The 26,724-nt window shown below is 41.8% G+C and overlaps 1 protein-coding gene across 3 annotated transcripts in view; it reads left to right on the top strand.

The window, feature by feature from the left end:
• The window catches only part of BRINP3 (BMP/retinoic acid inducible neural specific 3), a 170,946-nt gene that overhangs the window by 107,501 nt on the left and 36,721 nt on the right, over positions 1-26,724 (top strand). For all 3 annotated transcript variants that reach the window (XM_084868877.1, XM_084868878.1, XM_084868879.1), the window contains exons 5-6: positions 3,641-3,746; positions 6,266-6,502. In XM_084868877.1, coding sequence (XP_084725003.1) covers positions 3,641-3,746; positions 6,266-6,502 — 343 coding nt within the window. The remainder of the gene's footprint in view (positions 1-3,640; positions 3,747-6,265; positions 6,503-26,724) is intronic.

Here is a 26,724-nt window from a genome sequence, read left to right as displayed (position 1 = left end):
CAGTTATATTACATATCTTGGGCATGGTTTCATGGATATACCTACTAGCAACTTAATATTGTTTGTAATCATCCTCTTTATCCTCATGTTTCAAAGATCACCTCTCCTCCTGAAGTAGAATCTCTAGAGAGTTAAAAAACAAAACAAAACAAAAAACACGCAATCCTAGGATAAATGATTATAATAGTTAAATGATGGGGAGTGGAGCTAGAGAAAACAGTTTTCAGCATAAAGTCATTTGCATAGATAAATAATTCAACAATCCTTCTTCCCATTGAGTTAGTATTTGATTTGTTTTTTGTACTTTTGAAGTGAAAAATATGAGTCATCTTGGCATTGGTTATTTATCATGAACTATTTTAAACTTCCATTAAATGGTTGGAGCAGGTTCAAGAGACATTGACAATGTCAACTGTATTTTAAATCATGATATTAATTGTGGGTAATGCACCAAGGACAGTGTTTATTGTTTTGTAGAGATGCTTGGAAATTTAGCATCGATACGTTCCTGTACTTTTCACTTGAGGACATAGAGTTTCATAGGTGAATGTGCACTACTCTCACAGGATTTACTATAAATAATAAAACAATTTTAAAAATTAAAGCCTTTGTTACTGAAATAGGTTTATATCAATATGCCCATTTTATTTTAAAACGCCTCTTGTATTAGCAATGTGTTTGCAAATCGATTTCTAAATTCAATATTAAATCCCAGGAATGTTGCAGGATACAGAACTAGGAATACATCAAAATTGCAGTTTGACACTCAGTGCTTAGTAAAATTGCTGAAATAAGAATGAATGACTGACAGAAACAAATAAATGGTGAGGATATCTTCAAACTCAACATTCCCATTTGAAAGAAAGAGGTTATATAATTATATAATTTTTAATTAGTAAATGTAATTAATAATCATCATTTATAATAATAAAAGTATAATATGTGAATTAGACGGGATGTCCTTCCAAACGACCCTCTGGACAAAGCCAGGGCTGTAAGGGAGGCCCGGGTCCTGGGTGCCAGAGGGAAGCCAGCAATGGCAGCAGGGGGAAGGAAGGCTTACTCTTGCATGAATTTTGTGCACCGAGTCTCTAGTATAATATGTAATTATATACCAATTGATATTATGTGATATAGTTATCACATATATTTAATTATAACATATCTAAAAATTATATGTATATATAATTGTTTTAATATCATCATGAGATAAATAATTTAACATACATATTATATAATATACATGATTTATGTAGTTGCATGTAAGTTACATATATATTTTAGTATCAATATTTTCTAAAACTTTTGTTAGTTCAATAGCTTTAAGTAGATGCAATTGTAAAAGATCCTACATCCCTAGGAGCAGAAACAAGCATACTGCTTTAGGATATAATAGGAACTAATCAACACATGTTTGACTTTTTCAGAAGTCTAATGTAGAGTAATATAAAAATGGGTGGGAATCTTTACTTCAGAGCACTAATAAATTAATACTCGGAATAAAAGCCAGCTCATTTGGTCTTCAAAGTATAGGCACAAGACATTTATAGCACTATTTATTGTTCATGACAATGACCCCAGATAGAACTCCATTCTAATAGACTTGTAGAGCAATTTAGGCCAATTAAATTGTGCTTTATTGTAACTTTATTGCATTATGGGGGGAGGGGAGAGAGAGATGAGAGAGAGAGAGAGAGAGAGAGAGAGAGAGAGAGAGAGAGAGAGAATGAGAATGCATTAGATTGATCAAGGCAAGTAAAGTTTCAAACACTGAGGTCTGGAGGTTAGAAAACCAGTGTGATTTCTGAATGGGCATTTGACTTATGAGTCGGAGGTTCAGGTCCCAGGTCCAGCTCTCATGTCCTTACATGACACCCTGTGGGCTGGCCAGCCTCCCTGGGCTCTAGAGACCTAGTTCATGTATGAATGGTGAGGCCAGGTGAGGTTTAGAAATGTACATAGGCTGGCCCTGCAGTATTTTCTTAGAAATTTCCGTAAAAAAAAAGTTTAATAAGTAGACATCAGAATTGTTTTGAAATAAAGAGTTCTAACTAAAAAGGAAATAGTTACTAATTTTTGAATGCCTACTGTGTGCCAGGTGCTCTGTGTAATTCTGAATAGGAAGCTTACAGTTAAATAAGTAAAGTTAATGTAAAAAGAGGATTGCAGAATCATTTTATCATTGCCACAATGAAATGTAAAGAAGATTTTATGATAAGATAAATGCGTAATGCCGGGACTGGTTTGGCTCATTGGATAGAGCGTCGGCCTGCAGACTGAAGGGTCCTGGGTTCGATTCTGGTCAAGGGCATGTGCCTTGGTTGGGGGCACATCCCCAGTGGGGGGTGTGGAAGAGGCAGCTGGTCGCTGATTTTCTCTCACCGCTGTTTCTAGCTCTCTGTCCTTCTCAATTCCTCTCTGTGTAAAATCAATAAAATATATTTAAAAAAAAAAAAAGATAAATGTGTAAGGTATTGAAATACCACAAATGCTGTGAGTCCTCAAGTGAAAAATGCAAGAACTTGCCAAAACCAGTTTGGCTCAGTGGATAGAGCATCGGCCTGGGGACTGAAAGGTTCAGGTTCGATTCTGGTCAAGGTCATATACCTTGGTTGTGGGCACATCCCCAGTAGGGGGTGTACAAGAGGCAGCTGATCGATGATTCTCTCTCATGTCTGTTTCTAACTCTCTATTCCTCTCTTCTTCCTCTCTGTAAAAAATCAACAAAATATATTTTTTAAAAGTGCAAGAGATAAAGTTCCTTTCATCCCCACACAATAAGAAGCATTGCACTTGATGCTTAATACACAGTTAATATCATGATTTAAAATATGGTTGACATTGTCAATGTTCCTTGAACCTGCTCCAACCATTTAATGGACGTTTAAAATAGTTCCTGATTGCCATGGGGGTAACAGGGTAAGTGGAAGCCGTGCAGGAGAGTTTAGACTTTGTTGTCACTATAAAAGAGGGGATATTTGTGGATTTTTAAGCAGAAGAATAAAATACTTAAGTCAGTTTTTAGATAGTAGCCTGGTCGATAGTTCTGATTTATTGAGAAAAAAATGAACCAACAAAAAACAATTCTTTTAAAAAATATTTTATTGATTTTTTTTACAGAGAGGAAGGGAGAGGGATAGAAGGTTAGAAACATCGATGAGAGAGAAACATCTATCAGCTGCCTCCTGCACATCCCCTGCAACCAATGTACATGCCCTTGACCGGAATCGAACCTGAGGCCTTTCAGTCTACAGGCCAACACTCTATCCACTGAGCCAAACCGGTTCGGCAAAAAACAATTCTTAATATGAGTCAAAACTTGCTCTGTACCTAAAGGAGCATGCCCTTGTCATAGCTTGGGTAAAACCGATGACCTTCTGTGAGGGATGCTTTTGACCAAAGCAGGCATCCTTGATTCCCAAGGGAAGAAAGTGGGACGAAAGACAAAGGGAGTCACCTGCCTGCTTTGTGTCCGGAAGGGTGGATGGTTGCTGGGGATCAGATCCTGGACCATTCAGTGATGTTTCCTGCCCCATGATACTGTCCTTCTGGACAACTCCATTGAACCCAGAGAGCATGGTCAAGTCTGACTTACATAATAAAGTTGGTGTGTGTGTGTTTTTTTTTTTTTTTTGGACAGGTAACAGAAACACGGACGGGTCCCCTGGGCTGCAGTAACTATGACAACCTAGATTCTGTCAGCTCCGTTCTGGTCCAGAGTCCTGAGAATAAGATTCAGTTGCAAGGTATGTAAGTAACGTTCCCTCTACATGGGCCTCCATGGCAACTATCCCATCGCGATGACTTTCTTCTTTGCGTTATCAGCCCTGTGTGCAGTGCTGGGCTTTTAAAATTCTCCTAAAAGGCCAGCTTCCTACATTTTGAGCAGATACGAGCATTGTAGTCAAGATGAAGGAAATGTCAAAATTCACTGTACTTCTTAAATGATCTGTAGCGATTGAAAATTTTTCATGGTAGTATTTTACTTCCTTATAGTTCTCACTGTAGCACTTTTTTCATAGGTCTGCCTGAGTTTTGTGTTTTTTTCTTTTTTTTAAAAAATAATATATTTTTATTGATTTCAGAGAGGAAGGGAGAGGGAGGGAGAGAGATAGAAACGTCAATGATGACAATCATTCATTGGCTGCCTCCTGCACACTCCCTTCTGGGCATCGAGCCTGAAACCCAGGCATGGTCCCCGACTGGTAATCAAACAGTGACCTCCTGGTTCACAGCTCAACGCTCAACCACTGACGATGCTGACCAGGCAGCTTTGTGTGTTTTTTGTAGATTCTGTAAAAGTTGTAAACCTATTTATGGTATAATATGAACTGTTGACATTTTAAATATAAATATATATGGCTGTTGTGGCTACATTTATCTTCCCACATATAGGAATGTACTTGAGAATGCATCTTGATATTTATATCTTTCCACTATAAAGATAGATTTTGTGATAATGCTAGTGATTTGCCATCTTTTCCTATTTGAAATAATTTAATAGAGGGTTTTAAAAAATAATAACTTTTAACAAGCCTCGATTGTTTCTGAAATGCTCCTGTGTATGCACATTACTCCTTCATTCAGGCAAGGAAAGGTTATGAATAAACATGTACTAGTTTGAATAAGTCCAGGAAAGACTTGGCGTTGGCACATTGTCTAACTCCTGCCGACTGATCAAAGGAGTAATTCTGAGTTGTTCTTTTCTGGTCTGCCTTCTGTAGTTGCATAACTCAGAACTGTATTTACATATTCGGTTTTACATCAAAATGCATTTTTTCTCTCAATGCTAATTCTTTAAACGTACCTCATAGATAAAGATTCAGGGTCAAACCTTGACTTTTTTTTTAATAAAGGAAATGTAAATGTAAAAATCCAGTTTTACAGTAAATAAGAACTATGTATTGGTCAAATTTTCCCTTACTGTTATGTTTATTTTCACCTACTGATTAGTTTGAATGTTTAGGCTTCTTATTAAATTTTCCTATGTAGCAATAAATGCTGAAATTGAAACTATATTCTTAAAAAATACTTTTTATTCATTTTAGAGAGAAAGAGAGAGGGAGAGAGAGTTTAAAACGGGATGAGAGAGAATCATTGATAGGCTGCCTCCTGTTTGGTCTAGCCAGTGTTGCTCAGTGGACAGAGCATGAGTCCTGGACAGAAGGTTCCCGAGTTTGATTCTGGTCAAGGGCAAATAGGTTGTAGGCTGGATCCCTGACCCTGGGGTGCTAACAAGAGGTAACCAATCAATGTGTCTCTCTCACATCGATGTTTCTCTCTCTGTCTTTCCCCCTCCTTTCCACCATCTCTAAAAATCAATAGAAAATATCCTCGGGGGAGGACTAACAAACAACAGCAACAACAACAACACAAAAAAAGTACTGAAAACTGTTAGAAATCAAGCTGTGCAGAATAAACACCTGCCTTCCTTTTCAAGGGTACACAGGCTCTACCTGCAATGTAGATTCTACATGAGGGAAAAATAACCAAACATTCTCTCTCTCTTTTTTTTTTTTTTTAAGATCAATTTTTAAAAATATATTTTATTGATTTTTTTTTTACAGAGAGGAAGAGAGAGGAATAGAGAGTTAGAAACATTGATGAGAGAGAAACATCGATCAGCTGCCTCCTGCATACCCCCCACTGGGGATGTGCCCACAACCAAGGTACATGCCCCTGACTGGAATCTAACCCGGGACCTTTCAGTCCACAGGCCGACGCTCTATGCACTGAGCCAAACCGGTTTCGGCGAAAAATAACCGAACTCATCAAATAAGCCAGAGAGCCCATCAAATAAGTTCAAAACACAAAATCAGATAGTCTGAAGGATAGAGCACATCTGTAATTACTGGGATTCTTGCACAGTGCACGGAGCCAGCATAGGTGCAAAGAGTTATAAATATTTGCGATTTTGTGGTGTTAGATATTATTTTCCAGGGATGGTGTTCAACATACATGAATCCATATCTCCATATACTTAGGTTTTTTTTTTTGTTTTTTTTTTGTTGTTGTTTTTTACCTTTTTGGCTATATATATATACATATATATATATATGGCCAATATGCATAATGTCCCCTCAATCACTCGCTACGATGTGCGCTGACCACCAGGGGGGCAGCACGGAATGATGGAAGGCCCAGATGAGTCCTTACCACTGGCCAGGCCCAGGGACCCTACATGCACGGGGCCTCTAGTTGTAAATATGTATAAGCTCTTTTTTCTTCATCAAAGCAAACCTGTCTGCCATGTTTGTTCTTTAAGGCCTGCAGGCACTGCTCCCTGACTACCTGCAAGAGCGTTTTGTCCAGGCAGCCCTGAGCTACATCGCCTGCAACTCCGAGGGCGAGTTCATCTGCAAGGACAATGACTGCTGGTGCCAGTGTGGCCCCAGATTCCCAGAATGCAACTGCCCCTCCATGGACATTCAAGCCATGGAAGACAATCTGCTTCGGATCACCGAGACCTGGAAAGCCTACAACAGTGACTTTGAGGAGTCAGGTAAGACCCGGGTTTTAATGCCTCGTTGCCATTTTGCCCAAGGAACTGCTGAGCTGGAAAGACCATGTTGCCTGTTTGGAAGAACTATTACATTCTTTTTTTTTTTTTAATTTTATTGATTATGGTATCACATAATTGTCCTCATCCCCCCATTCCCATCCCAAACCCCTCCCCAAATGTGCTCCCCCAACCCCCTTTTGTCCATGGCCACTGGCCAGGCCCATAGGCATGCACACAAGTCCTTTGGATGATCTCGGCCCCTTACCCCCCACCGTCCCCTACTTTCCCTCTGAGGTTTGAGAGTCTGATCTCTGCTTGTCTTTCTCTAGGCCCCTTTGTGTTCATCAGTTTATGTTGTTCATCATTTCCTCTAGATGTGTGAGGTCATGTGATCCAAGAAATACCCTTGTAAGAACCAAAACTGCCTCTCAGCATAACTTTTACATTCTTGGGATGGATTTTCCTTACATTTTCTTCTTCTTCTTCCAAATGGTCACGGGGTTGCTTTCATTGATGGTTATTTGGTATTTCATTTGAAATCACATCTGGTGCTGTGTGTCTTTCTGGGTGTTTTCGGCATTGGGACCGAGCTTGCTTTTGAGCTCACCGGTGTGTCATCTTGTTGCTTTCGTCAATATAAGAATTGATTGTGTGATATCTCTGATACCTCACTGGATTTTTCCAATGGTCCCTGAGTTTTCTGACACCTTCCCTGGTTCTGTGAATTCGCTGGGCACACAATCTTCATTCCCCAGTGACCACAGACAACAGTTTGACTAGCTACTTCCACACAAGGAGGATTGCCCTCATGCCAGCCTCTGCTAGAGGGTCCTGGACACACCCACCATCCACCACATCAAAGTCTTAGCTTTCCTCAGCACAGTCCCCTCCCTCCCCACCCCAAACACACACACACACTCTATTTCCAGCCCCCATTGCTATCTTAAGCCAAGATCAGCTTGGCAGTGCTGTAATAGCAAACTCCCCTGGCATCTCAGATATAAACTCCATTCATTTCTTGCTCAGACACAAGTCCACACAGGTGAACGGGAGTCTGCATTGCCCTGTTCTCATCTAGATTCAGGCTGAAGAAATGTTCTTTCTGGGATGATTCGGGAATGAAGGCAGTAGAAAGAAAGCAGGAAGTCACTGCTGGCTCTTACTTGACTTGCCAGGAATTTATTACCAGCACTTTCTATGTTCAAGTCTCATTTCAAAGTAGACAGAGAGGTGCCATTTTGCGGTGTGCCTGGAAGAGAAGATGACCTAGAATATTGGTGGACAGCCAATGTGCCAGCCAGTATTGTTTTTTCAGAAACAGGCAACTAAAAACATCATATTCTATGCCATCTCACCATGTGATCTTAGGTGGGAATATGTGATTTAGTCTTGGTATCTGTAGTTTCATAGTCTGGGAAAGGCAATGTAGAGACACATTCAACCCACTGTAGCCATCATTTTGTCAAAACTAAGTAGTTGAGCATAAGATAAACAAACTTTATTAGTAGCAAGCCATGTGCTCATTCATAAGTCATTTAATCTCTTAAAACGTCTGCTATCTCATTTGTTATTCAGATACCTTATTTAGCTTAGAGGAACTAAGTTCAATTCGAAATTAACCACCACATATACTAGTAATATTGCATCCTCATGAGTGAAGGTCTTTGGCCATCACATGCTAATATGGGAATTGGTAATTAGAATATAGTAGTGAGCTTTAGCCCTAACCGGTTTGGCTCAGTGGATAGAGCCCAGGCCTGTGAACTGAAAGGTCCCAAGTTCGATTCTGGTCAAAAACATATACCTTGGTTGCGGGCACGTTCCCAGTGGGGGGGGTGTGGGAGGCAGCTGATCGATGTTTCTCTCTAATCGGTGTTTCTAACTCTCTATCCCTCTCCCTTCCTGTCTGTAAAAAATCAGTAAAATATAATATTTTTTTTAAAAAGAATATAAGCTTTAAATAATACAAATCTCCAAAGAAGATTCTCGAAATATCTATGTAAGTTTTAATTTACTGTGATAATCTGCTCAGTGGCTCTACTGAAATTTACAGGTATTCCCAGCACAAGGCAATGTTCAGCTTTCATACTAATATATCAAAACCAATTTGGTTTTCATTTCTGTTTGCTCTCATTGGTCAGTGTGTCTGCTCTAATTCATCAATGCCTGGTTGTATCCTATTTAATGTATTATGAATATCACCTTTGCCATCACCAAATTTTATCCTGTATTTCAATTAATTTCCTAACATCATCTGAACAAAGATGGCTGAAAAGTCAGGCAGGTGTCTTATGCAAGGATTCATGATTTAGCTCCCAATGGGATTTCTGCTAAACGCTATCTACTACCTCTCCTCTTTGCCTAATGTATTTCCATTCCCAGATCAGGGCCGATGTCCCAAATACCTGTAAAGGGTTGAATGTTTTCTTGAGGGCAGAAAACAGCATATTTATTTTTTATTTTTACTTAATTTTACTAATTTCAGAGAGGAAGGTAGAGGGAGAGAGAGTTAGAAACATCAAAGATGAGAGAGAGTCACTGACTGGCTGCCTCCTGCATGTCCCCTACTGGGGATGAAGCTCACAACTCAGGCTTGTGCCCTGACCTGGAATTGAACCTTGACCTCCTGGTTCATAGGTCGACACTCAACCACTGAGCCACACCGGCCAGGCCAGAGTATTTCATTTTATCATTACATGAAAACTAGTAAACTGCTCTCTATTTAGTAGGCACATTGTACATCACAATATATGTTGATTGATTGATGAATGGGATCAAACATATGCACAGCTGTGCTTGATCTTTTCAACTGGCATATTCAAAGTGGAAGCACAAGAACCAAAAATACTTTACCTGTTATTGTTTTGTTTGGTCTTTAGCTAAGGAATGTGGGGGAATAAGGGGGGTGGAAATCTTTTTTTTTCTATTGCTCGGATCTGAAGAGCATGAATAATAAGGCGATTGATTACATATAGTGCTTTTTCCATTACTTTGAATGTATTTATTGAGAAAAGTTGTCTCTCTATAGATGTTTGTTTTAATGCTATCAGAGCTGATTGGTATTCCAATCCATAATTTGGTCAACTGTCAAGGTTAGTTGAAAACAAATCATTCATCACTTTGATTCAGTATCACCAAACTTACATAAATGGGACTTTATTCAGTGTTTTATTTTTATTTCTGTGTTTTAATGTCAGGGTTTTTTGTTTGTTTGTTTGTTTGTTTGTTTTGTTTTTAATGTAGACAAACTATGGCAGTGGTTGGCAAACTACGGCTTGCCAGCCACATGCGGCTCTTTGGCCCCTTGAGTGTGGCTCTTCCACAAAATACCACGGCCTGGGCTAGTTTATTATGAAGAAGTGGCATTAGAAGAAGTTTAAGTTTTAAAAAATTGGCCCTCAAAAGATATTTCAGTTGTTGTACTGTTGATATTTGGCTCTGTTGACTAATGAGTTTGCCGACCACTGAACTATGGTGAAGGGAGATTAATGACTAATACTATATATTCAGAGCATGTTTACATGCGTGCATATATGACACACTGACACAGACAACAGCATGCATATAGCATCCGCCACGTGGCTAACGGGCCAGTCACAGAGAGTCTCCTTTCATGTTTGCTATCTTGCTAGTGTGACTTAGCAGCGAGCCCTGAGAAGGAAACAGCTCTTCTGCTGGCAGCAGTCAGCACCTCGTGTAAGGAGCTGACTGAGTGTGAGTGGAAAGATCTGGAAGTTAATTGGCAGCTAAACAAATGTGCGGCGTTATGTCAGATCGTCAGGGAGCTGTGCTCTGTGAACTCCGAGCAAATATCTCTCTGGAAGGTTGGCCACATTTGTCGCCCTGGCTCTGCAGGATAACACACACACAGAGGAGCAAGACCAGTGTCCCCAAGCACCGCGGGAGCTCCAGGACGTGTCTGTGTCTCACCTCATAAAACAGGGGCCCTCGTGTCCAGTTTGTCCAACCTCCTGCCTGGTGTGGTGAACCCTCTGCTCTACACAGAGTGGAGCTGGTTATTTCACTCCTGTTTGCAGGGATGGGAGCTCTGTGACCACAAAGCCCAGGAGCAGGAATTGGAGCCCTGTTCTTAGAAGGTGACTCTTGCCCTGGCTGGTGTGGCTCAGTGGATAGAGCATCAGTCTGTAGACTTCAGGGTCTTGGGTTCGATTCCGATCAAGGACAGTACATTGGTTGGAGGTTCCCCATCCCTGGTCATGGTGTGTGCAGGAGGCAACCAATCGATGTGTCTCTCTCACATTGATGTTTCTCTCTGACTCTCCCTCTCTCTTCCACTCTCTCTAAAAATCAATGGAAAAATGTTCCCAGGTGAGGATTAATTAAAAATAAGAGAGAGACAGAGATGACTCTTGTTTATTTTGAAATTGTATTTATTCCTCACTTTTCATGCAAAAGTAGCATGATGTTGCCGGGTGCTAAAATATTTGTGGCTCTAACCTTTGTCCAATATGTGGTTGTCTTCTCCATATGCATGCAATGTCCACTCCCTCCTCCAGGGGGCAGCCTTCAGGTGTTTGCATAATTCTCCCACCTTCCCTTTGTGTGTGTTAACAAATCCCATATTCCCACTCTCTCAGGTGACCCTTATTTCTAACCCATTGACCTACCTTGTAATGCTTTTGGAATAATTTTGGTTTTTCAGTGGAATTCAAAACTTAATAAAACATAGTGCTATTAATGGGGATTCTTTAATGCTACAGAAAACAATTGTCTTTATTCTATATATTATGCAGACTAAGAATCAATTAACTTTTGGCAGCTGTGTCATATTGTTCAGACACATTGAGTTATGATTAAAAAAAAATTTTTTTTTAAATAGCCCAGCTGGTGTGGCTCAGTGGTTGAGGGTTGACCCATGAACCAGGAAGTCCTGGTTAAATTATTGGTCAGGGCATGTGACCGGATTGCTGGATTGATCCCCAGTGGTGGAGCATGTAGGAGGCAGTAGATCAATGATTCTCTCTCATCATTGATGTTTCTCTTCCTCTTCCTTCCTCTCTGAAATAAAATAAAATAATAAAATAAAAATAAAGGGAATACTCAAATACTCCCACAGCAGAACAATAAAACTTGATTAAAAATGTTTTTTAAAGATTTTTTCACATAGTCTGCTGGTAAGTCAGATCCCCTCTTTTTTATTTTTATTTTCTCTCTCTCACACATACACAGACACACACACACACAGAAACACACACTCACACACACACTCACATACACACACACACTCACACACGCACACACACACAGAAACACACACTCTCACACACTCACATATACACTCAAACACACACACACACACATACTTTTCTCTCAAGTAAATGCTGACATTCCCTTTGTTTTAACATTTCTGCCTTTGTTGCACTCTGAGTTTTTTTGGAATCCAGTTCCACCATGGATTAAAAATAAAGTCTTTTTCGGTTTCTTATTACTCATTGGCTTTCATTTGTTTATTGATTTGTTGATTTTGGCAGAAGAGGGCCGATAGTAGAACCCAGTCCCAAGGCACACTACAGTTTCCCAGGAATCAGAAAAAAAATTCCATATCGATTTAATTTATTTAATTTATTGATTGATTGATTGATTGATTTTATTGATTTTTTTTACAGAGAAGAAAGGAAAGGGAGAGTTAGAAACATCGATGAGAGAGAAACATCAATCAGCTGCCTCCTGCACATACTGAGGATGTGTCTGCAATCTGGGTACATGCCCTTGATAGGAATCGAACTTGGGACCCTCCAGTCCGCAGGCCGGCACTCTATCCATTGAGCAACACCAGCTCAGGCTCCATATCGATTTTAGCAATTCACTTGGTACACTTGATTCTTCTGCCCAAAATAACATTCAGTTTTATTTCGAATTTATACCAAACTGAAATGATATCTGTATGCCCAAGCATTTTAAGGTGGTTTTTTTTTTTTTTCCCAAAAAAAGGTTTTTTTTCATGTAATATAATTAACAATTCTATTTAAATGCCCTCAAGCCTAGTGTGCATGATAAATGGCAATTTGCAATAAATTCAGCTACTTCTGATGGGATATTCTTATTTCTGTGCAAAATGTCCACCGGTGTCTCAGTTTAAAATTCATTCCAAAATGTGCCACTAGCTGCCAGAGACGAAACACCAGCGTGTCCTGAGTTTCTCTCCGTGATCGTTTTTCCCTTTCCCGCTCTCTTCCTTCGTGTTAAAATGCATGCTCACATTTGGAAATTCTCAGCTGAAATACAAGGTATTTACCATCAAGAAGGTCTCCGAGGAGCAAGTACATCGGCTCAGCCTTTCAAACAATGCTTGAACTTCCCGGCGTTTTTTAAAAATTCGGAGTCAGCTTTGATGAGAACATTCTAGGACGTGCAAATCCTTCCCTGGGGGGTGGAGAGCCATAGAAGGATCTAGTTAGTTGAAGTTGTAAGAAACCGATTTTTTTTTTTTTCTTAAAGAGAAATACCTCTGTCATGTGTCTCTTAAAAAGTGTTCTTTGCTCTCTTTTCATCCTAACTCTATCCCATGTTGCCTTAAAGAACCCAAGACAGGTTTACAATGAAGCAGAACATTCTTGAATACATATGTTTTCTTTTTCTTTTTTGCTTAAGATATTTTATTGATTTTTTTACAGAGAGGAAGAGAGGGGGATAGAGAGTTAGAAACATTAATGAGAGAGAATCATCGATCAGCTGCCTCTTGCGCACCCCCTACTGGGGATGTGCCTGCAACCAAGGTACAGGCCCTTGACCGGAATCGAACCCGGGACCTTTCAGTCTGCAGGCTGATGCTCTATCCACTGAGCCAAACCAGTTTTGGCACATATGTTTTCTTTAATGAATTACCCTGCATTGAAAAGTATTATAACCATGCCCAGCTGTGGTGGCACAGTGGTTGAGCATCGGCCTATGAACCAGGAGGTCACAGTTCAGTTCCCTGTCAGGGAACATGCCTGCGTTGCAGGCTCCATCCCTGTAGGGGGCGCTCAGGAGGCAGCCAATCGGTGCAGTTTGATTTATAGTACAGGAGAAGGCTAATGCTGTATGCCTCAGCTGGTGACACACCTAACTAATGACAGTACAGTGACAGGGCGCTGCTGGTAGGCCAGTGGCTTCACAGTGGCCTTTCGTTGTTGTTGTTAATCCGTCTCCTGTTGATTTGTTTATTGTTGAATTCATTATGGTGACATTGGTTAATAAGATGATAGGTCTCAGGTGTATAGTTCTATAAACCATCATCTGCATATATTGCATTGCACCCCAAACCAAGTCTCCTTCTACCACCATTGATTCTCTCTTTACCTTCTACTCTCCCACCTCTCTCCCCCCCCCCTCCTCTCTTGGAACCACTATAGTGTTGTCTGTGTCTATGAGGTTTGTTTTGTTGTTTTATTTGTGTGGCTTCCCCCCCCCCCCCCCCCTTAATCCTTTTACCTTTTCATCCAGCCCTGCAGGCCCCTTCCCAGACTGACTCTGAGTGGTGAGTCTGGTCTCTGTGAGTGTGTTTCCATTGTGTTTGTTAACCTAACCCAGTGGTCGGCAAACTCATTAGTCCACAGAGCCAAATATCAGCAGTACAACGGTTGACATTTCTTCTGAGAGCCCGAATTTTTTAAACTTAAACTTCTTCTAACGCCACTTCTTCAAGATAGACTCGCCCAGGCCGTGGTATTCTGTGGGAGAGAAACACTCAAGGGGCCAAAGAGCTGCATGTGGCTCTTGAGCTGCAGTTTGCCAGCCACTGACCTCAAGGAGCAGAATCCACTCCGCAGAGGAGCATGACTGCGGTTGGAAGACAGAGTCGGGGTCAGCCATCAGTGGTAGATGGCCATTTCTCCTTTACGGGGTTGGAGTCTAGAGCACTTAGGCACCTGGGACTGGGAATGGCAGAGAGGGGTCACAGGGGAGAATGAGAGTCCCAGGACCTAGTGCAGAAGCTCATCTCCTTCTTGGCGAAGGCCAACAACAATTCCTTGACATGAAATGATTGGGTCTGAGAAACTGAGAACAAATGACAAGTACAGAGACGTGGGTCATGTGTACTGAACATCCACTTAAGAATAACTGAGTGGAAATAGCAAAGCCATGTTTTGAAGAACTTCCGTTACAAGAAGAGGGAAAACCTTAAAGCAGTAGATTAAGGACAAGCAGATTGCAGTGAATATGAGGTGATTGGCAAAGTCGCAAGGTCTATTGTCACACCAGAGGGAATGAAATGTGGAAGAGGAGACCGTTGCCTCAGCAGGAGAGGGGCGCTATGAAGCACACCTTAAGGGCTATGGCCATGGCTGAACTTGGGAGTTGGAGCCTGTGTCTAGCTTCCTATGGGGCTGAGTAAAGCAATTCTTCCCACGTGTGGTACATTGGCTAATTTGAAGTCAAAGGAAAATCTGAAAATCTTTCTTTCTTCCTTTCTTCCTTTCTTCCTTTCTTCCTTTCTTCCTTTCTTCCTTTCTTCCTTTCTTCCTTCCCTCCCTCCTTCCCTCCCTCCCTCCCTCCCTCCCTTCCTTCCTTCCTTCCTTCCTTCCTTCCTTCCTTCCTTCCTTCCTTTCCTGAAAAGCTTTCTTGTTTCATTTGGTCCAGTGCATGGGAGAGGGCTTCTCAGGTAAACACAAGACACCAGGGGGTGCAGAAGGGCCCCCCAAAGGCCTCTGGGCCCCACAGGCTCCTGGTTGTACTTGAGGGGGGCCTTGGAAGAGATACTGGCCCAGCCCAGCCTGGGGCCGCCTGCAGAGAAGAGGCAGGTGTGGCCCCTCTTCCTGACAACCTTCACCTGCAGGAAGTCACGGGGATGCGGGTCTGCAGCGGTAAAACCAGAGCCTGTAGCTACAAAAGGGCCTGGGTCTGGCTCCTCTCCAGGGCCAAGGCGGCTTCCGTGGCCCTGAGTTGTGCCCACTCTTGCCCACTCCTCTCTGGAGGCCTGTGCACATCTGGAAGAGGATGCAGCCCCTGCACTGGGTTAGCGTCTTTAAGGTGCCCAGGCCCTGGTGCTTCTTCTCCCCCAACTTCAGTGGACGCGGCCCCAGCGGCCTGGAGAGCCACATCGTCTCGTGGAAACAGAAGCCCAGAGAGGTGGGTGTGGGGCCCGCAGAGGAAGGAGGCTGGGTGGGTGAGGGAGCCTCCACCTCGGTGGAGGAATAATTCTGAGGAATTTGGGAGCGCGTGGTTATTTGCAGTAAGGAGTTCAGGCGGAAAGAAAACCTGTGTGTTGGCTGGTCTGGGAGGTGGCTGTGAAGGTGGTGACTGGTGAGATGCATTGAGGGGCCCCAGGCTGGGAGAAGCGGGGGTCCCTGTGTCTGTCTGGTCCAAAGGCTGTTGGAGCAGGAGACAGACCCGGACCGCCCAGGGTCCTGCGCCACTGTTAATTTTTCCGTCTTTTTTTTTGGGAAGAGAAGAAAAATCAGATAATTAAATATGATGCATAAAAAGTTCAGTGTTCAACTTAAATATTCAGCAGGAACGTAAAGCTTCGGGTTGAGATGGAGCATATGATGTAGGTGGTGGATGAGCACCAGGTGGGGTCTGACCAAACTTGGGTTCGGCAATCTTGGTGCTGTGCTGGCTGGAGGTGGGTGAGGATTTTAGGGGGACCCCAGAGGAAGGTCTCAATAGAACATTCAGCAGCTTTCTAGGTGTGTCCTTTCAAAGCTGTGGTTTCCACTGCTTGGTTGGGGGGCAGGGGTCTTTACTCCATGCAGCTGGGCCTGCTATCAACTGTGGCGGGTTCCTTGTTTCTCTGGGCCTGGAGCTGAGATATAACTGGGTCCTAGAGCCCTCGTAGGCAAACTGCGGCTCTTGAGCCACATGCGGCTCTTTGGCGCCTTGAGGGTGGCTCTTCCACAAAATACGTACCAAGGCCTGGGTCTATGTTGAAGAAGTGGCGTTAGAAGAAGTTCAAGTTTAAAAAATGTGGCTCTCCAGAGAAATTTCAATCGTTGTTCTGTTGGTAGTTGGCTCTGTTGACTAATGAGTTTGCTGACCACTGGGATAGATGTAATCTCTTGGGAGGGAAGGTCACGTGGGGTCAAACTGCCTGACCAGCATAAATTAGGGGAGGAGAGGTCACTTTAAGGGTTTGGTTCTACTCTACAATTGACTTTCTGTTGCTAGGCACCTGGGGGTGTCTGACCTGGTGACCTTCTGTTCCTGGCCGATCATCCTTGCTCTGCCCTGTCTGTCTAACCTCCTACTACATCATGTTGAAAAATAATTGTAGCCAAAACCGGTTTGGCTCAGTGGATAGAGCGTCGGCCTGCTGACTGAAAGGTCCCGGGTTCAATTCTGGTCAAGGGTATGTACCTTGGTTTCAAGCACATCCCAGTAAGGGGTGTGCAAGAGGCAGCTGATTGATTATTCTCTCTCATTGATGTTTCTAACTCTCTATCCCTCTCTTCCTCTCTGTAAAAAAATCAACAAAATATATTTTTTAAAAAAGAAAAATAATTGTAAACTATCAAATACAATGAAAAGTTCATTTTATTTATTTGGATATTATTTCTGGGTGTCATTGAACCGATCTGTGGGATAAGTGAGCCTCAAATATTCTACATCTTTGCCTCAACTGCTCTGCATCAGAGATCTGGAATTAGTGATTGCTCATAGCATGCCATTGTGATGCTATGATATTTGTGATGTTGTTGCCCGCGTTGATTGTAGAGACCTAGCGCATACATAATAAAGTCTTTCCTTTTGCTTTTAAGTTGCATATGGGAAGGGAGTCTGGAGCGGGAAACAAATCATTTGCATGCCGAGAAGTTCCAAGTAACCTTGTACTCATAGCTCCACACGTTGTTCTTACCCAGAGAAGCGACTGGAAAGCTATTTTGAATTATTTATGTTAACCATCTGTTCCCTGCATATCATATCTTCCCGAACAGACAGATCCCGTGCCCTTCCGACTGGAGCTACCTACTACTTCTAGATGAGCAGCTGTTTTCTTATCAAAAATCCATACTGAAGCCATTTATTCTAAAACTGGTGAATTCCATTAGTAATTCCAGGGCTCTAGCCGATGAGTCTGCTTAAATGGCACTCTCTTTAAAAGCAGGTGCTTAAGTGGCTTATCCCAATTCTATCATTTAACAATAGTACTTAGGAAAAAAAAAAAACACAAAACACTCCAGATTTTCTGCTAAAACAAAATAATAGGACTGCTTTCGTTTACTGCTACTTTTTGTTAAGAAAACAGCACTCAGTTGTCAGCGTATGGTACTTGTATGGGGTTGCTTTGATCAGAGAGCGGTCTCGATCTAAACTGTTTTAAGTGGAATTAACAGTTTTTACAATAGCTTAATGATCATGATTCTGAAAGGACACATGTAAATGAAAATGATTTTTGATCACTCTTTAATAGTATCGGGCCGCTGTAACAAATTACCACAAACTTGGTGGCTTAAACAACCGGAAAGGTAGAAAATCAAGGTGTCAATCGGGATGGGTATCCCTCCCTCTGGGTGTTCTAGAGGAGAGAAAAATGTCCTTGCTGTTTCCAGCTCTGGTTGCTGCCGGTTTTTCTTGACTTCTGACCCCATCACTCTGACCTCTGTCTCCAAGGTCACCTTCCTCCTCCTCTTGTCATCTCCCTCCACCTCTCCACTGTAAGACCATGGGGATAGATCGGCCAGCATGGCTCTGTGGTTGAGTGTTGACCTGTGAACCAGCAGGTCAGGGCACACACCCAGGTTGGGGGCTGGATCCCCAATAGGGGTGTGTTCAGGAGACAACCAATGAATGGTGGCTCCCATCATTGATGCTTCAACCTCTTTCTATCACTTCCTTTCTGAAATAAAAAAATACATATATTTTTTTAAAAAGTTGCATTTAAAAAAAAAGAGATCACTGGTATAGCCTTCAGAGCCTGTTTCAACAAACCAGATTAATCACCCAATGTTGTCAAAGAAAACTTGCTACAGATAAATTAGCAAGGTAAGGAAGGTTATATTTAAGACTGTTAACATAGAAGAGAGAGATGGGTCTCAATTCAGCTTCAACAAAGGTGGCGGGAGGAATTTTAAATGCTGGGGTGAACTGAGGAAAATAGCAGAGGACGAGGTTGGGGGTGGGTGGTGGTGGTGTGGGTGGGGGGTCAGCCAGTGCTACCAGGTCATCTTTGTCTGCTAATTGGTGATTAGTTGGGCTCTTATCTTCCCACAGAGGGTGAGAGATTCTCTCTTTCTCTTTCCTGATGGTTATATTTCACAGGGATGGCTCCCAGGTCCTTGAGAAAGACATTCCTGGGTTATAAACCTGTCTAGACTGCTGGGATAAGATTTACATCTCGATAGGGCAGAGGAAGAATTTACAATTGCAAGTTTCCTCAAGTAAATGCTCTCAGTAAAGAGAAACCAGGGCTGCCTTAATCCACTGGGACTGCCTTGGCAAAAATGTCCTCCATAGTGTGGCTTACAAACAAGCGAAGTTCATTTCTCATGAAGTCCAAGTTCAGGCACCAGCAGATCCAGAGTCTGGTGAAGAATCACTTCTTCAGTCTTAGATATTTGTTATATAAGCAACCATGGTGCCATCATCTTGGGGGGTTAGAATTTCAACATCTGAATTTGGGAGCAATACACTCAGACCATATCAGGGACCTGTATTCCAAAAGAAACCTGTCTAAGGGTTTAGTCTCACTGAAGGGACTTTGAAGGCCATCTTGTTCAAGGTCATTCTTGGTCAAGGTCAAGACTTTTAACTTAACCATGTCTGCAAAGATGTGCTTTTCAATTAAGATCACATTTACAGGTGCCAGAGGATAGCATGTGGATATTTTTGGAAAGGCACTCGGGACAGAGCTTGAAAATGAGAACCATTCATGGTGTCTGAACTTTTGGCCCAGTCTCAACAATTTCAGCATCTCCTTGTTGTAGTGTGTTAAAGTCACAACATGTTTTGTTTGTTTGTTTGTTTGGGTCTGTGGAAAGAGTAGGCATTCAACCAATATATTAGAAATTTTTTAGTTTTGAATGATTTTAAATGGTATTTCTTTCACTGGTAGACCAGACATTATGTTATACTCATCAGACATCTCCAATCAATTCCATTTTCTTTTTTAAAAAAATATATTTTATTGATTTTTTTTACAGAGAGGAAGGGAGAGAGATAGAGAGCTAGAAACGTCGATGAGAGAGAAACATCAACCACCTGCCTCTTGCACACCCCATACTGGGGATGTGCCCACAACCAACGTACATACCCTTGACCGGAATCAAACCTGGGACCTTTCAGTCCACAGACCGATGCTCCACCACTGAGCCAAACCGGTTTCGGCCAATTCCATTTTCACATACTAAAGGCCCAGTGCAGGAATTCATTCATGAGTGGAGTCCCTCAACCTGGCCAGAGATCAGGGCCCATCATGACTGGCCAGCAAAGGGGAAGGACTGTAGGAGGTTGGCTGATATAAGGAGGTTGATTGTGGGAGCACACTGACCACCAGGGGACAGTTCCTGCATTGATCGTCTGCCCATGATAGTCAATGTGTGTCAAAGTGACCAACCGGTTGACTGGTCATTCCATTGACTGCTCATAACAGTTGCTTAGGCATATATATATATATATAGTTTGGTACAACTATATTTAAGTCCAGATGTTTAAATTTGATTATTGTCATCTAATAGATGGCATGATAGAAATTCAAGACAGTAAGAAAAATGTAGGAGACAGTTATGTGTTCATTACTTTAAAAAATATTTTTATTGATATTGGGAGAGTGAGAAAGAGAATCATCAAAGATGAGAGAGAATCATTGAGCAGCTGCTTTCTGCATGTCCCCTACTAGGGATTGAACCCTAAACCTGGGCATGTATCCTGACCAGGAATCAAAACATGACCTCCTCTTTCATAGGTCAATGCTCCACAGCAGCAGGGCTGTGTTCCTTATTTCTATTTGTCATTATATCCTCCTAGAATCAGGAGAAAGATTGCTATACCAGTTCAGTCAACTTCCTACCAATACAAAACTGACAGATCAGATAATGATAGCTCAGAGATTCAGTCTTTTTCCTTTAAGTGTCGGTTTGTGATAGTGAAGAAAACCATCAAAAGGGTTTAGCAGCATTATTCTCTATTTTTCTTGCTAAAACTCTAAGAGTTCAGTTCAAAACTCGGACATAATATATACAGCAAGCAGGATGGGAGCCAGGCTGTGGACCGCGGAATGCAAGAAGCAACTCAGCTACGAGTTGGATATTTTTGTTGTGTGTGTGTGTGTGTGTGTGTTTATTATTGCCTATTATATCACCAACTACTAGGTGTGCTGATTCAGGTTCACATTAATAAAACTGGCCATTGCAAACCCATTATTCCCCTTTACCAAACAGGAAAACTGGGTCATAAGTACGGCTAGTACCCTCCCCAAGGTCATGTGGGTTTTGGGGCCAGTGTGGAAGGGAAGACACAGTGGTTTGGCTCCACAGTATCTTCGTGGAGCCTGCCATGGAGAAAGCAAACATTTAATTTAACCTGATCACCAACTACTATCAGATAAGGCACCTCTCACTGCAGATCCATTTCCCTAGAAAGATGACTCACTTCAATATGCAAGGCAGACCTTACCTCGTTTTTCTTGGGTGGTTCCACAGGGAATGTTCCATTAGATTGATGACAACTCAGATTCTTTGTGGTCCTTTAAAATAAGGAAGTCGACCCTTAATAAGGGCCACCCACTGTGAGGCACAGACACCGGGTTGAGGGTGCAGACAGGAAGGAATGTCAAGACGTGAGTTGCTACAGCCGTGCAGAAACCTGGGAATATTGCGTTTAAGTTTACAAACAGTCTCTGGAAGTCCTCCATATAATTGTGTTTTCTGTATGGTTTTGCAGGGGTGTTAATTGCCTGGCTAGTCGTTAACTTCCCCCAGGTGACTGTCAGGAAATGTAATCAATAGGAGGAACGGGGGCACCAAGCTGTCACGGCTTCTCCGACCAAGATCCCCTTCTCACCCCTGGCAAGGCGTCGCTGTGCTAATAAAATGAGCAGGTGCGGGGGCAAGGGTGACTCGGAAAGCCACCAGCGAAATCAGCTCAGAGCCCGGCTCCGAGAGGGAGAGGCAGCCAATCAGAACCTGGAAAGATAATTGCCTCATTTCCAGACTTAAATACATTATGGGCCTCCTGCTAGTGTCGCACCTGGCAGATCTCCTTATTAAAGTTATGAAGGGGAAGAGTTTGCTGAGACATTTTCAATATTATGCTGACATTGGGATAAAAGGAAGGAGAAAGGTGGGTGTGATGTAATTCTGTGGATGTCGGCTCAGGTCAGGATATATCATTATTCCCTTGGAGCTGATAACCAGATTTCATCCATGGAAATGTTTCAGATAATTCTGTGCGAAGTAAAAAATCTACTGAAGCTAAATGCATTGTCTCCCTTATAGTTCTTAAAGTTCCCTGGACTTTTTTTTATTTTATTAATTCAGATATTGGCTTATCATTTAGGCTATCCAACTTAATATTCCTTTTCCACTCGGTCTGTTTTCTCTCTGTTTCATAGTGGCTTCCTATGCGTGTGTAGATACTGCATGAGTAATGGGTGTGGGCTGGAAGAAAATGAAATTCAATCTCTATCACGGTGCTAGCAACACAATTATAGGTGTTCCGAGGCATGATTTATCTTCATCAGCAAGCAAGGGAGATGCGGGATCAGTGGTCCGATTTCGGGCATCCATATTTTAACCTAATTCCCTAGACATGTTCATTTCCACTCTTTCCTATATGCCATGAATAATAATAGAAATGGAAGTCTGATTGATAAAAATGTGCGTTTACCAAATGTGATGTTATAACTGCTTATATGAAAGGCTATCGCACTAAATAATTGTCTTTAGAATCCAGAGGGTTGTAACACTAACAATTGCAACTCAATTCCTGGTGTTGAGAAAGACAGTAAACACCTATTGCATGAGTACAAATCTCAATGTACTACAATGGGGAGTCTTAATGTGTGTGAACATACTATGTACGATGTACGAGCAGCCGAACATGGTATCCCATGGTTTCGTGTGATATAGGAATTGCAGGTGCATAGTGCCATATGCAAAACCTTAGGGGAGTGTGTGTTACAGAATTTATATACTATTTCAGGGTTTGGAAAGATCATGTGATACAAACACTGCAAATCACATGACATTCCTACTTATTGGTACTTTGGGAAAGGTTTGTTTCCCCAAGAATTTGGGCTTGCTTGACAAATGAATGATAAATCCTTGCTTGCTTCTCAGAGTTTCTTGCATTTTAGTATTGTAAATGTGGGCTGGCGGAACCCAGTACCAATACTAATTATTTTTCCTGACTTCCAATTATTTGTCAGGTAATTTTTAAAAATTGTCACTAGAATTATGTATCAAAAAGTTAGATTGTTTTTTGTTTTTGTTTTTTTTTGTTTTTTTTTAATAGTTTGACATCCAGTCTTAAAATTACAAGACATTCAGATTATGTTGGATCTGGGTTTGTGGTCACTGCGTAACCTTGCCTCTCCTGACTGCCACAGAAGTTGCATGTTGGTTGGCTGAGTGGCCAGCTGCTGGGTAGCTGGGAAGGGTGCCAACAAGGCTATCTTTGGTGATGCTTGCATTGCAATTACTTGCAAAGAAGACACTTGCCCCGAAGTTGCAAAGATAAGCCTCCCAGAGATGGGTTGATTGTCCATGGATGTGTTTGGCTGCGTGTTAAAGAAACAGACAAGCTCTTGTTGAATCATGAAAGGGACAGAGTGGCCTGACTGGTGTGGTTCAGTGGTTGAGCATTGACCTTTGAACCAGAAGGTCACGGTTCAATCCCCAGCCTGGGATGGAAGCACAAACCCCAGTGTGAGGCATGCAGGAGGAAGCCCATCAATGATTTTTCCTCCCATCATTGATGTTTCTCTTTCCCTCTTCCTTCCTCTCTGAAATTAATAAAAATACATTTTTTTAAAAATGTGGGAGATCAATAGATTGTTGTTGTTTTTAAGCATCTAGGATTTTTGGAATGGTTCATTAGAGCAGCAAAATGTAGCTTCTCTGGACAGTTACAAGGCACATTAGAGATTAGATTAGATAGATAGATGACAGACATTGATGACAAATAAATACCTATATTTCTGTTCATGTTTTCAGTGTCTATAAAAGTAGTCTTTATGCTTCCTAATATAATATAGAATCCAAGAAAATTGTAGTTTGTTTGTAATACATGAGGATTGTTCCTAAATCTCTCTTAACTATATTGACTACATTTGTGCAGAGAAGCAATATTTCTGGCTAAGGTCTAATATTTCCACGGGTTCCAATAAAATAAACATCCCTTGAAATTGAGTCTAGTTTTTTCTTTTTCTTTTTGCTTGTTTGTTTTAGGATGAGTTAAGTAATGTATTGTGAACAATTCAAGTCCATTGGAACATAAAAATAAGTGTATTTTCATTTTCGGTCCTTGGGTTCTGCCCCGGCCTCTGAAAGATGGCGAGATCTCTTTAAGTAATCCATCTCTGCTAAATCACCGTCATAATGCTCGCGCAATAGTGTGGCATCCCTTTATTGACCATTTATTTGCGGGCCTGAAATATTGGTTCCATTGTAGATCAATCCCTCTGATAACAATTTCGCCGGCTTTGCAATTTGCTATTTCAATTTAATATCGCCAGTGGAGTTAGCCTTGCTATTACTTTTATTGCTTAGATTAGTATTGAAAATATTGTGGCGAGAGAGAAGTAATATTGCTGTGATTTTATTATGAGGCCACTTTTCTTCTCCACAATACCAGGATGCGGCCCGAGCATCAGCCTCTCGGCCGTGGAGTATCATTTATATCTTTTATGACTGGCTCTCCGGGTTCTCCTCTAAGAATAGTGATGGTGAGTCTCAGGACTGCAGTCCTAGCAGCTTGCCACTGGAGCAAATCAAATAACTATGATGCTCTCATTTGGAAAGCTGGCAGCACATTTTAGGGGGGGAAATCAAATGATAACTATCTCAATGTTGTTTCTGTGCCCCATGAAATTCCCCATAGATAATCTGTGATGAAAAGGGGGACATTATGGAAAGTTAGTTCAGCTTGACATGATTTTTATCTTTATTGCTTGTTTTCCTATTATTATTTTTTTTAATTGCAGCTGACATTCAGTGTGATATTAGTTTCGGGTACCCAGCATGGCAATTAGATGTTTACTTAATTTATGAAGATTGTCATTTTAAGTACAAACTAAACTTCTCATAGGAAATTACTAAACGCCTTTGACCTTCATTTTCATCGTTTGTTAGGAAGGAATAAAAACTCCAAACACTGACAATTGGCCGAAAAAGGAGTTGGGGGTTGTTTTAGGCATGTTTCTCTCTCTCTCTCTTTCTCGAGAGAGAGAGAGAGAGAGAGAGAGAGAGAGAGAGAGAGAGAGAGAGAGAGAGAGAGAGAGAGAAATACCCAGGAAATGTTGCTTGTGGTGTGGGGATGAAGCAAAGTCTGTTCTTACCACCATCACCATAGCTCGGCTTGTCTGACACTCGATACAGTTTCAAATGAACTTGACCTCACAGGCAGGCACTGCTCATGTGTTTAGCAGTTTTTCTCTAGATATCACTTACAAGGCTTCAGACCTGGAGAAATTTACTCAGCATTTCTAGTTACCAATTTATTTGTTTATTGATTTTAGAGAGGAAGGAAGAAGAAGAGAAAGAATATCAATGATATTGCACACCCCCCTACTGGGGATTGAGACCACAACCCGGGCATGTGCCCTGACCAGAATCAAACTGTGACCTCCTGGTTCATAGGTCGATGCTCAACCACTGAGCCACACCAGCCGTGTGCAGAGTTATTATTTCAAATGATTTTTAAAATATATATTTTATTGACTTTTTTTTTTACAGAGAATAAGAAAGAGGGATAGAGTTAAAACATCAATGAGAGAGAAAGATTGATTAGCTGCCTCTTGCACACCCCCTAATGGGGATGTGCCCACAACCAAGGTACATGCCTTTGACTGGAATCGAACCTGGGACCTTTCAGTCCTCAGACCGACGCTCTATCCACTGAGCCAAACCGGTTTCAGCTGGTCATTCTTTTTATTAAGATCATTGCATCGAGTGAAAGCAAGACAGGGTTAGTGCCTGAGAATGGGCAGCCCTTTTCTGGTCATCGAGGGCAGGGGAAGCCAGCATCCTCGGTGCTTTCGAGCTCTCTGAGTTCATCCCAGTGCTCCCCTTTGTCTTCCAGTTCCTTGTGAGTTTGAGCCATGCCCAATGGCTGGGAGAAGAATCTCAAGGGCTTGAAAGGATGCTCTGGAGATGGGCAGTTTTGCACCTGTTTATACATTCCCATCAAAAGAGGAGACAAGCGAGTTCAGGTGATAGACTAAGGAGGCAGGAGAGAGCAAAGCAGGGAAACCTCTGGGATTGGATAAGAAGTAAAATGATTGACACATGCTTCTTTTAGCTAGGTGGGTGCAGGACAGTTACAGTAAGTGAGAAAGTAACTCAGTAACAATGCCAGGATGTGTGGTCTCCACAGAGCACTGCCTGTGCTCTGAGGGACCCAGAAAAGGAACATCCATTTGACCTCAGAACAATATATTATTTTTAAAAAGAAATGGCTCTAGGTGGCCTCTTCTTCTTTTTTAAATTTTTATTTATTTATCTTTATTGTTGAAAATATCATAGGTGTCCCCCGCCCCCCCATTGACCCCCTGCACTCTGCTCCCACCCACGCCCCAGTCTTACTCTGCACTATTGTCTGTGTCCATGGGTTACCAGTGTTTCCCAAACTTCTCTCATGATGAGAATCACCTGGTGGAGTTGTTAAAACACAGATTCCTGGATCCCAACTAAGAAGTGCTAAACTAGAATTTTTGAGAACATATAGGTAAAATTGCATACCTAACTTAGTGCTCTGTATATAAAATCTGTCTTAGGTAAAATTGTATACTTAACTAGTGCTCTAAGACAGATTTTATATACAGAGCACTAAGTTAGGTATGCAATTTTACCTATATGTTCTCAAAAATTCTAGTTTAGCACTTCTTAGTTGGGATTCAGGAATCTGTGTTTTAACAACTCCACCAGGTGATTCTCATCATGAGAGAAGTTTGGGAAACACTGGGTTAGACATATAAGTTCTTTGGTTAATCTGTTCCCGCCCACCCCTGACCCCCTGAAACTTGTCAGTCAGTTGCATGCTTTAATGTCTCTGGATTTATTTGGCTACTATTACATAAGCAGTTTAAAATTCCAGCTCAGGCTCTGACTAGTTTTGCTCAGTGG

The sequence above is a fragment of the Pipistrellus hanaki genome (assembly GCF_964339955.1).
Source record: "Pipistrellus hanaki genome assembly, chromosome: 20".
NCBI classification, from domain to species: domain Eukaryota; kingdom Metazoa; phylum Chordata; class Mammalia; order Chiroptera; family Vespertilionidae; genus Pipistrellus; species Pipistrellus hanaki.
Note: the sequence above shows the minus strand (reverse complement) of the source record. Positions and strands in the feature narration are given on the sequence as shown.